Below are 12,210 nucleotides of genomic sequence, written 5' to 3' on the forward strand. Positions count from 1 at the left end.
AAAACACCACAGCCAAACAAAAAAAAAAAAACAACCCTGCAAATATATTTCTCTGCAGTGGTAATGTAAGGATTTGATGACCAAAAACCGTACATCTAAAACAATTAGATGAGGGGTATTCATTGAAATTTGCTGGCATGTACTTGAAATAATATTTTTTGATACGAGGAAAAGCATCAGATAACCAAAAGCAGCTGTTCAGGTCTGCCACAGAGGAGCTAGAGCTTAAGCAGTAAAATTTTGTTCTTTTCCAAGGAAGAAGCAAGCCTATTTTTGCAGCTCTGGCAGAGGAGAAAATCCAGCATACTGCAGAGCACTTCCAGTGCATGGAGTCTTCTGAAGTTATGTCTCTGAACAAATAAGAAAGATAAATAGATGTCCATTTTCACCTTCTATAGGTCCATAATGTAGCAGTTCCTCTCACCATTACTCCAGAGTAGCCTCCATATTTATGCTTCTATGGAAACTTATCCAATGCCTTTGGCTTAAGATTTGTGCCTTTTATTGCTAGAGCTGTCTAACCTTTTCCAGTGGCTGAGGGCTCTGACTGAGGACTTCATCTGAAAAGACTGTGAGAGCTGAAGAGTTTACTGCTCCCAGCTGTTAAGATGTTTGTGCTGCAGTCTGCAGCATAGCACTGTCAGACAAATCAAATGCAGCAGTGGTTTACTTTAAAATGCTGTACTGTAAACAGGAGTGGTTCAGGAGCTGATTAACAAGCAGCTCAGCAGTGCATGAACTGGAAGTTGGACAGACAGGAGATTTAACCTCATCAATCACTCCCAGCTAAGCATCCCTGTTTTTGTCAGTTACTTGCCCTTCAAATTTGGTTAAAAAATAAAACCTGTTTAAGGGTTGTTATGAGCAGTACTTTAATTTGTCAGATTCTGAGAGCTCCAGAAAGAAAGCTACAGGTGTGGCGTATATTTATCCTTTCAATTAGTGTTCCCAAGTTGTTAGACTCTAAACTTGGTACCTTTCCCAGTTTTTATAATGGTAAAATTAATGAAGGCCCTTTTGAATTTCAGGTACAATGTGTGTATTATGGCTTATGGGCAGACTGGAAGTGGGAAAACATACACAATGTTGGGACCGCAGTTAGAAAAGAACCTTACGTTTGTGGATGAAGATGAATCGGAGCTTGGAATTATTCCTCGAGCTACCCAGGAACTGTTCAGGTAATACTGATCTGATGATATCAACCTAAGCAATGGATGCTTACAGACTTTTCACCTTAAACTTTACAGAAAGGATGAAATGTTTGTAATGTATTTATTGTTACAGCTTTTAGCTTCACAGTTACTGTTTCTAGCATTTCTGGCTGCCATTTTGTATTTGAGATCTGACACTGATTTCTAACCTCTAGCTTAGCCTTTTTTAAGATCATGCAATTTCACTGTGTACATATGTCCGTCTTTCAGATTCCTATGACTTTTCAATATATTTCAATTACAGTAGCACAAACTGAAAAGAAATTAAAAGAAGTCCTTACCAGTTTTGTGAAATGGACAGTTGAAATAGGTGAAAAGGATCCAGACTAGAGCTCAGTCCCGAACAAATGATAATTACATTTTAAACCATGATCTGTTTTCACTTTGAGAATGCTTCTCACCTAGATTTTTTTAGATGAACCTCATGTGCGATATGAACTGATGTTGTAATAGAAGAGCCCTTTGGTTTTTATTCAGCTAAGCTGATTTATTTTGGAAAAAGGTGTAAGCTAAATTGAAAGAGCCGGTTTTGTATCAGAATAATGGTGTTTAGCTGGTAGTATGGAATCTCTTATCTGTTAATTGCTTGCACTCTGGCAGAGTTATCATATCTTGAGTTCTGAATGCAGTCATCTTCAGCAGAGAAATAGCATGAAAAAACCTTGAGGAGGGAGTGGGATTAGAGGAGAAAAAAAATTGAAGCTGGCAATGCTGTTTGGAAAATGAATGTTTAGATTCTTCAGCTCAACATTAGCATCTGGGTGAGGCAAAGTTCTGATTGTTGATATTTAATAAGCAGTTTTATCAGAACGCTGATTAGATTACAATTAAAGAACAATTCTATTTTTACAGATTGTTCACTTGAGGTTTGATTTCAGCCTTTTCTGGTTTCATTCAATTCACTTTATTCTACTTTTATTCTCCAGACTTATTTCAGAAAAGCCACCAGAAAGTTACTGGGTTGAGGTTTCTGTTGTAGAAGTGTATAATAATGAAATTTTTGATCTTCTGGCCAAAGACAGTTGTGGAAAAGTATTTGGCATCAAACGTGACGTTGTCACAACCAGAGAAGGAAAGAGTGATGTTCCATTGCTTACATATGAGTGAGTACACAGTTTCATCCTTATCATCCAATCATGACTGAATGTTAACATGATGCCTAGCTGTCCATAATTACACTATAGACATCAGAATTTGCTTCAAAAGTGTGAGTCCTTAGCATATGCAAAAGAAAATATTGCATGCTTCCTTCTGCTTCCATTACCTCAGTCAATTAGGCTGCAAATGTCAAAATACTTTCAGCATTAACAATACAATTATTTTTGGTTAAAATTCTGCATTAGCAACTTTGATTCTTATTTACTCATCGTGATGGCAAAGGGAGACCTAAAGAAATTAAGGCTGAAGTTGTACTTACTTTGATTTTTTCTTGCATGTATGTCCTGAGTATTACAAAACTTTGTTCTAGTGCACACGGGAATAATTTTGGATGTTACATACACGTAGTGTTCAAAGTAAATTCTTCTTAAACATAAAACCCCTTGGCTAATTAGATGACAAAAATATTGTGCTTATATCAATTTCTGCATTAACAAGAGTGAGTCTGTTTCAGATATTTTAGTAACAGATGTTTTGCTTATGTTGGTATTAAGTCAACATTAATGCTGCAGCATTAATTAATGCATTAATGAAGTCAGCACTTGTGGCACTGCCCAGTGGAATTAAGCTATTGGCCTGCTCTCTGTGAGTACCTAGAATGTGAACAGATCCCAGAAATGCACATTTCTGCTTGTGCACAACAGGGAGACACAGAAACTTAGAAAAAATATTCTATTCTTTTGATAGATAAATAAATAAGTTTGTGAAAAGAAAAAACTCACCCTAGTGACATGTTAAGTGCAGTATGAGAGTGTTTTATGTTTCTGGGGGAAGAATGATGTTTTTCTGCACTTCTCTATCAAGATGCTTGTCACAATCTAAACTATACTTTTCTAGGAGGAATTGGAAGTTAGTTATGAAAAACATTTTCCTTGTCTCTGTGTTAAAACAAAATGCACCTTCAGTAGGAAGGCAGCACTTTTATCCTGTGGGACGCAATCACGTAAGCAGTGATTGTTCATGTGAGTTCACGCTGTTCTCTAAAAGCCTTGATAAAAATACAACAATGTTCTGGTGGGTCACGCAGACATACTTCTGTCCTACCTAGTGATATTCACTGCATTTTCTGGCCATTGAGCTGCTCATAGAAAATGGAATGCCAGAGAAGTCAAAATGCCTTTCTTCACCCTGGGAACTATATAAATCTCCTTTCTTTCTATGAAATAATAATCACTGTAATACTGTTGGAGAGTTTAACATTTTTCTCTGGGGTACGTCTGCTCTTCTTGAGGTTAAATATGATTTCCAGACAAATTCTGCACCCTTGATTACACTCTGTACGCTTCGTAAGAGCATGGTATGAATTAAAAATGAACGGAGCTTGAAGTGATGAATCCTCTTGCCATCTCTGTATTATGCTGCATGGTGGGTTTTTCTTGGTTTGTTTTCTTGGATTTCCCCAGCTGTGGCTCTCCTCCAACTCTTAGCATCTGGTTAAGTCTCTGTCAGTAAAAAGAAAAACTCCTTCAGAAATGAGTGGTATGGAGCCTAACCTGTTTGTGCTGAATCTTTCTTGAAGAAGCTGATCTCCTTTTGTCTAGAGAAGGAAAGAACAGCGTGACTCAGGAAAAAAAAAAAAAAACATGTTAACATACTGTGCTATTGTAGAAATTAACTTTTTAATAATTCTTAGTTATTGTATTTCAGTAATTAAAATGAAGTTCTGGATTAATTCCTAAAGAAAGCCTACGCGCTTTCCCCATGGAGATTTTTATGGTGTGCAAGTGACCCTTCTCTTTTCCTGGGCTTTGGGGAAGGGAGAGGTGAGGCATAGCTGGACTTGTGCCACAGAGAAAGAAATTAGAATCTGCAGTAAGATTTCGTTTGCATTTCTAGTTCATAAAATTGATGCAGTATTTATCTCTCTCCATTTTAATTTATGGTAACGGAACCAGATGCCTGTAGTTAACCACCTCTTAAAAACATAATCAATAAATACTCTGTTAGAAAGCAAATATAAATTAGAATATGGGCTTGCATCTCAATTACAATGCAAGCAGCAAAGAAGTCCAATTCATAAACAAGCTATATTAATAATTACACAGAAAGGTTAATAAGAAAGAGCAAATCCAAACAAAAGGAACCACTGTATGAAGCCACCCAGCTGCCTGAAATCTAAAATAAACAGCTGATGCTTTGAATAAAAACACATCCTCATTTGTGATATTTCATCTAGAATATAGTGGCCTGCTGGATCTCACTGATTTACCATTAAAAAACAGTAGTTTTTTTCCTGCTAACATGTACATCCCCCTGCATCACAAAAACCTCAGTCTTTTTCTTCTTTTATGACTTAGTTGACTTTGGAGAATGCTCAGCATCAAATTTTTAACCTAACCATACTGGGGTTTCTCTTTGTAGAACGTGGTCCTGGCACGCATGGTACATACAGCCCAGTAAGGCAGTAGAGGCTATTACCCTCAGTCCTGCTGAGAAGCTACCATGACTGCAAGCATGCAGCACTGTGCTGGGGATGTTCTTTACCTCCAAAGTCAACTGCAGCTGTCTAGTAGGTGACCAGCACTAACTGCATGCCCTGAGGCTTATCTTTTGCAAACTCCAGTTAAAGCACAGCTGTCCATTGCCTGAAGTCTGTTGCAGTCATTTAGCTCCTGCAGCCATGTTTTGGAGTGTAACTGAGCTACACAGGGAACTGCTTTTAAGTGGCTGCTTCTCTTTAAGCGTGTATAGGTACGGTGAAGCCAGGTGTTTTTCTCTTCTTCAGATGCCTTTGGTATAGCTCTTTGCTTCCTCTGTACTCTTCCAGTATGGCTCTTCACAGCATGGACTGTATTTGTGCCTAGTATGTTTTTTGCTGAAATCAGACAAATCTAAGGCAAGATGGCCTTGTCTTTTATCATATGCTTGCTTTTGCTGACTGCAGTGATACGGGACCAAGGCTGTAGTGGGCAGTCTGTCACAAAGGGATTTAGAGATTCTGCTTTATTACAAGACTTTCATTAACCAGGCTGGTATATGCAGCCATAATAATTTATATCCCCATTAAGAAACTAATGCTTAGGTGACGAAACTGGAGTGATTATTAAAGAAGGCAGTGACATGAAAGGAGAATAAAGGCAAATCTTGCATCATTTGTTTTTAACACTGTAAGCCTAGGAAAAAGCATGGTGTTTTACTTAACCAGTTGACTTCTTTGTCAGATTTTCTCTCCTCCAATAGGTTATATAAGCAGTATATCTTTCAACTGGAAAAGAAAACTGATAGCATAAGATAAAATTTTCTATAAAAACTTACACTTGACAGTTCTGACACTACTGAGTTCTACTGTTTGGCAAATAGCAACTCCAGCGTTTTATCAAGGATTCCGGATTTAATTCCAAGCATGAGCTGCAGTTTCCAAAGGTTCATAATTATTTTTTTCCCACTTAATGCTCTGCCTCCAAAAAGAAGCAGAAGCTACCTTAACATCAACAGGACAATTCCCCATCTGTAAAACCAGAGATGCCAGAAATATGTAAATCTGTCTTTCCTTTTTTTTCTTTTTTTCCCCCCAGAGTGTGAAGAAGTAGAAATTTCAGTCACCCCTAAAGCTGAGATACTGTATTTAAAGACCTACAAGGTTGGCAGGATGCTTCCTTCTTCCTCAGCACTTCTGTTGCCACATAACTCCTTATGAAAAAAGCCTATACAACAGCTCAAAACTGAGATTAGTTTTCAGAGGTAGAGTTAAGAATAGCACAGGGAGTTAGAAGACCAAGGAAGTGTAAAAGCTGAAATTCACATCTGAGCTGCCCGCTTTCTCATGTAATTTTTACTGTGAATCAGTTAAACCTTCTGCTTGTTTGTTTACTTCCTAGGACTGTTGCAAATGCATCTGAATTTTTGCACCTAGTTCTCAAAGGCCTACAGCTAAGAGTCAGGCACCCAACACTGGTGCATGCTCATTCCTCTCGTTCCCATCTGGTGGTTACGTTGACCATAACCACAATTGTCTCTGGAGATAATTTTGGTAAGTAATACTAAAATACACCAGTTGTTTCTGAAAAACATTCTCTAGCCTGTGAGGCTTTCATATTGCTCTTTCTTCCTTTTCTCAGTGCTTACTACATTCTCTCAGTTATTTTTCTTTACCTTCTAAATGCTGTCTTGAAAAACTGACTGGTTTGATTTCTCACTGCTAAGGATTTTCTTAGAGGCTTTCATAGAAAGCTCTCACTTCACATCTCTTGACTTACAGAGTCTTTGGCATTTTATAGCATGAAATGGCTAATAAAGTAAATTTTATCAGTAAGATAAATACTCAAATAGAGTAGTTAAATCAGTTTGTATGATGTATCATTTAATTATTCATCATAAATTTAAGGTAAATCTAACCATATCTTTTAGGGGTCAGCGTAAACTGTCAGTGGGAAATTTTATTATTCTTTTTTTTTACCTGCTGCCTTGCAAAAAAGTCCCTTCCATTCAGAATGTCTTAAACTGTTAACAATAGGCCACTGTAGGAATAGACAACATAGTCATCTTAGTATGGCTAATCCTGTACTTCTACTTTTCATTACCACACCAAGACTTACCAGTTTGTTGCTTTAGGAATAACTTCGGCTTTTGAGGGTTAACTTTGTTTTCTTTTGCTTATGTTGTAATTAGACTCTCTGTTTCCAGTGCCGTGGTCTGTCTCCTTCATACTCTCAAACAACAGTATGGTTCAAGAAAGTGGAAAATATTTAACATTTTTTCCCCTAGATTGCTATCGGAAATTAAACCGACAATATTAGCAAAACAGAACAAACAGTGCCCTCACTTACCTGCTGCCCTTGCCAAAAGACACAGTTGCTTCACATGTTGCAGTTTTAACATTCCAGATGTTAGCTCTAGCCAGTTCCAGATTCTTGTCAATCAGGCAGATGTTACTTCTCAAAGCACAGTGTTTGCACTGTAGCACAACAGCCGTCTTGTGTAGTCCAGGCTTCCCTTTGCCATTTCTACATTCAACACTATGACACCATATTGTCTGGCAACAGAAGACTACAGATATGTCTAATTTATGGTGAATGCAGATGGAGGTGAGAAATAGAGAAAAAAGCAGCACTGCAAATGGGATCTCACTTGTAGCAGTGTGTAATATTTACAGTGACCAATTCTGGATCTAGGTGTAACTGTCATATCTCAGAAGTGGAGATCTAAAATCACTAAATATAATGTTTTAAAGCCTGTGACTAGTTGTGCACAGAAAACTACAGATGATTAATAGTTTTGTTGCAAATCTTCTAGCACTACGTTTCAGAAATGTCTGTTGTTTGAGGAGAGCAGTTACTTTGCTTCTTCATCTCAGACTAAGCATAAAGAACATCTATTTTTTAATTACACTGTCTGTCTCTGCAACCCAGTTCAGTCTGCTCTTTACTGAAGTTTTGCAGCTGTAAACTTCGCATTATTGCAAGTAGACTCTTAAGTCCTCTGAATAGATTCTCCTGTCTCTGTTACTTTTAACAGACTGTGCGCCAGAAGGCCCTAAGCCCTGTCTTTACATCCTGCTAAGGACAGAACCAAAGAGGCAGGATGAACCTTTTCCCTTTTTCTTCTTTTACTTCAGAACACCATCAGAGAGTGTATCAAATGCTTAGAAACAAGGCGTTAGAGCTTATTGCTCCCAAATATCAAATAAGACATGAAAAAGTACCTCTTAATGTCTTTAGTGTATTCCTGTGTCTCGTCTCCCACACTGAAGTGTGATGGGGATGTTACATACAGTACAATCTATAACAAGCCTTCTTACCAAAAGGCATGATGGTTTTGATAAGGAAAGCCTTAAACAAGACTGAAAAAGTCATACAGCCAGCCCATGCCATTGATTCTGGCTCATACAACATTTCAGTTAGAACAGCCTGAAAAAGCAAATATTGTACTCCCCATTGATAACCAATTTCCAGTGCCAGTGAGAAGCTGGAGATTCAGTGGGGTTTTTTTTAGTTTTTTAGGTTTGTTTTTATTTTTATTTTTTGTCCACCAATCAAACAGGTACTTCATGTGAAGATGAACAAATCAATCAAAGACTGAATAAAGAGGTTTCCTGCACCTATCCACAAAAAAGAGACAGTAAATCTACCTCTTCTTCCAGAGCCTCTTCACCAGCACAACTTGAAGCAGCTGAGAAACTGAAGCAAGTCAAAACTAGGCTGCAGCTGGTAGATCTGGCTGGCAGTGAATGTGTAGGTAAGCAAACATGTCTGTTTATGACAAAGCTGTTAGAAATGGTGGGCATGGATCCTTCCAGATCTGAATTAAAACATTTCTCTTTAGCATTTTATATATGTAGGGATACGTGCTACCCTGCTTTCACACAACAGATCCTGGCATAAAAGAAACACTGACGGCTGATTGTTCCAGTTTGAGGCTGGTATGGTTTTAACTGAAAAAGCCAATTGTATGCCTGAAAGAAACCCAGGGCATTTACCCCATCATGGGTGTATTATTGGTTCAGACTAGTTTTATTAGGCCCACTTTTCTATGCTGAAAATTACCAGGCCTTTGTACAGAAATGTTTAAAGTGCATAAATTATTTAAATACTACATTTCCGTAATAATTGATATCACTATTTTTCTGACTTACTGTGGAGAAAGTCTTGAAGGAAGTTAGTACTGAAAAGAAAATACTGTGTTTGTTGTTTCTTTAAAACGTTTTCTTCCTCCTCCCCTCTTTTACACACACAATAATTTCAGAAACTTGATTATTTCCTAAAGGGCAAGATTGCTTACCAAGAAAAGCCATGCAGCCAAATGTACCATTCCAGAAATAATGTTTTGATAACTGAACCAGTATTATGAAAGAGTCCTTTACATTACTGCCAAGAATTCTTGCTGTTCTTCACTGTTAAACTTTTGTTCTACAGAAAAGCCTAATATAATACAATATTTTTTTCATCTGCTCTGAGCACTGGAAATTGTTTGGTAAACATGTAATTGAGCAATACTGAGGGGGTTTGCTCTCTCAGTTCAACCAGGACAAACATTTACTTGGTTTAGGGCTCTGCAGGCTCACTTACACATCCGTATTAGATGTGGCCCAGCACATGTGGTAGACTAACCTCTGCCATTTGTCTGCATTGGTGGAGACTTGAAAATGCTGGACTTACTCTGATGAAAGGGAGGGACAGCTAACAACTCATAATTGTTTCAAAATGTAGACAAGTGAGCAGAAGTACAGCAAACATCACACACACTGAAGCAACTGACCTTGCTAGCTCTATAGCCATCCTGGGTCATTTACCTGAGTTACAAGACAAATGATCCATTTTTTAGCAAGCTCAGGTTCAGTTTGAGAACCTGATACACACTTTATGGATGTTCAGCTGACCAAACACAGATCTTAGTAGTTTAAACTCTAGCCTCTTAGCAGTTTCCTATTTCAGAGTGATATCTACTGATTTAAGAGTCCCTCTTTAGCTTAGGAATTGCTGTAGAAACAGACCCAGTTAAAGCAGGTCTGAAACATTCTTTCTTTCATTGTCTACCCATGGCAGGGTTTTCCAAGCTGTTTTGCTCTGTTGAGGTTGCAGCACTTTCTAAAATTAATGCAACATGGTGTGTAGACTGCCTCCTTGCTTGAGGTCCATATAGTTAGTTACATACCAGCACGGTATAAGAGCATCAACCTGCTACAATAAATCTTACCATAAAGAACAGCATCTTACAGACCTACATAACCTCTCGAGCTACTGCTCAACTCTGTTTCTGCAGCTTATGCTATCTGTGTCACTCTTGTTCCTCACAAGCAATACGGACTGGGCAGCTGTTACAAAAATGGTGGAACACAAGTCTTCTCTCCCAAGACACCGTGGACTGGTGTTTTGAAAGCCGGTGTTGTCTCATCTGATCTTTTGTTCTTCCTACTTCCTCAGTTTCCTATTCATGAAGTATGTGGAGCCAAGGTGCATTGTACAACCAAAGAGACCAACTTCAACAGGAGATGCTATGAAGGTTCAGGCATTAAACCTTCTTTGACCATTCTCCAAAAGAATACAAATGCTGACCAATGTGTTGGCAGTCTGGGGTAAACAACCACTGCATCTTGCTTTTGGCATAGGTGGACTGAAAGGCAGAGTTTGCATTTTGAAAGCATTGCGTCAGAAGCAGACATTACAACAACAGAATTTCTCAGACGTTACATTTGAAGTATGTTTACTTACTTTTACCATTGCCTTTTCTGCACTGTATTAGGTATGTCTGGAGTGACAGGTGCAGCACTGAGAGAAACATCCTTCATCAACCGCAGCTTGTCTGCCCTAGCAGATGTCCTCGCAGCAATAGCAGAACAGCGATCTCACGTGCCGTACCGAAACAGCAAACTTACACATCTCCTCCAGGATTCTGTAGGTGAGGGACTATTCTAACTTTTGTTTAATAATGGAGATTTCATCTCCCAATATTTTCCCCTTCTTTGCTGTGGAGAACTGGAGGATGATCCCATGCTGACACTCCTCTGTACCCTGGTTACAAGCTCTGGCTTCAGATCAGCTTGAGTGCACTGCTGCTTTCCAGGGTTAAGAAGTATACTTGGAATAGTCACATCTCTAATAGGATAGCAAAGGGTAATGATTGCATCTCACTGGCATTTCATGCCACATACATTCTCAAGATAACTAATCTTCTACAGCGTTATCATGTAATTGCACATTCTGCACTGTAGCAGAAGGACCAAAGAGGAAGACTCCAGAACATATGCCTGGTGCTATACTACAACTTCTTTTATACTTACTTCTTCTTTTCTAGCTTCTCATCTGTGCAGAAATGGTTTTAGGGCAAATGTAATTTCTGCAGTACAGTCAGAATAGTATCAATCCACGCAGTAGTCCACTTTTCCTCAGCCAGAAAGCATCAGCCCATATGCTTTCAGTCTCCAGCTTACGGTGACTGAAGTAACATTTTTTTGGAGCTGCTGAAAGACTATCTACTTTTGCATGAATCTCTGTTTTTCCCTTATTGCTGTGGTCTATGCTGTGAACGGGGAAAGCCAAAGAAACAAGTCTAGGAGCTAAGCTGTATGGGCACTGAGCCTGGTTTTAACTATGTCTTGTGTATGGCCTGGTGACACTGTTTAAATGAAATCCTGAAAGTGGGGCTTTCCTTGTTTGTTTACTCAGTCTCTGAACTTTTAATAAATGTGTTTTGCATTACTGTCATGAATGAGGCAAGCAAATGTCACACAAAGGAGACTGAATTTTCTAGAATTTGAAAAAGTGTCGAGATCCATAACTACATGCAGGCTAACTGGTGAGGTTATAAGGGAGAAGAAATATACATTACAAATTAGGAAATGTTTATTCTACTGGAACAAACATCATATCGTTAGATACAGGCTTCCTTTTAAGGACTTGCCTGTTTCCAACAGCCCTCTTCATGTCTTCTGTCTTGTGCAAGTGCAGTACATGCCAGTTGCTGTGTAGATTAGTACATAGCAGTGCTTAATTTACTGAAAGAAAATAATGAAACAAATGACCATATTCTGTCTTTTTCTTGCTTCTAGGAGGTGATGCTAAACTGCTGGTGATGCTGTGCATCTCTCCCAGTCAGAAGTACTTAACAGAATCAATGCAGTCTTTGGGATTTGGAACTCGTGCTCGGCAAGTTCAGAGAGGACAAATCAAGAAAAGAAATCTCCCTGTGCTGAGTAAAACAAAATAAAACTTAAGATTCCTGTGGATTAAAGTGTTATTAATGAGTTCCTCAGACTGAAATATATATTGTTATCCTAAAGCTATTCTCTTAGATATCAACTGCCAGATAAAATAAGCAATCCTTGACATAGCATTAGTAAGCCATAAACCTGCTGATAATGTTTTTGCTCCAAAGATAATAACAAGTATTGACAACAGCTACCAGC

At 38.4% G+C, this 12,210-nt stretch overlaps 1 protein-coding gene across 5 annotated transcripts in view; it reads left to right on the plus strand.

Annotated features, from left to right (window-relative positions):
• KIF25 (kinesin family member 25) overlaps positions 1-12,020 on the plus strand; it is a 33,464-nt gene extending 21,444 nt beyond the window's left edge. For all 5 annotated transcript variants that reach the window (XM_042829637.1, XM_042829647.1, XM_042829611.1 and 2 more), the window contains 6 exons: positions 1,029-1,178; positions 2,138-2,314; positions 6,188-6,339; positions 8,349-8,543; positions 10,548-10,703; positions 11,854-12,020. In XM_042829637.1, coding sequence (XP_042685571.1) covers positions 1,029-1,178; positions 2,138-2,314; positions 6,188-6,339; positions 8,349-8,543; positions 10,548-10,703; positions 11,854-12,011 — 988 coding nt within the window. In that variant the 3' untranslated portion in view covers positions 12,012-12,020. The remainder of the gene's footprint in view (positions 1-1,028; positions 1,179-2,137; positions 2,315-6,187; positions 6,340-8,348; positions 8,544-10,547; positions 10,704-11,853) is intronic.
• Positions 12,021-12,210: the final 190 nt, after the last annotated feature.

Source organism: Centrocercus urophasianus, unplaced genomic scaffold (genome assembly GCF_019232065.1).
Source record: "Centrocercus urophasianus isolate 14NV4802_14NV808 unplaced genomic scaffold, USGS_Curo_1.0 seq_10, whole genome shotgun sequence".
NCBI lineage: Eukaryota > Metazoa > Chordata > Aves > Galliformes > Phasianidae > Centrocercus > Centrocercus urophasianus.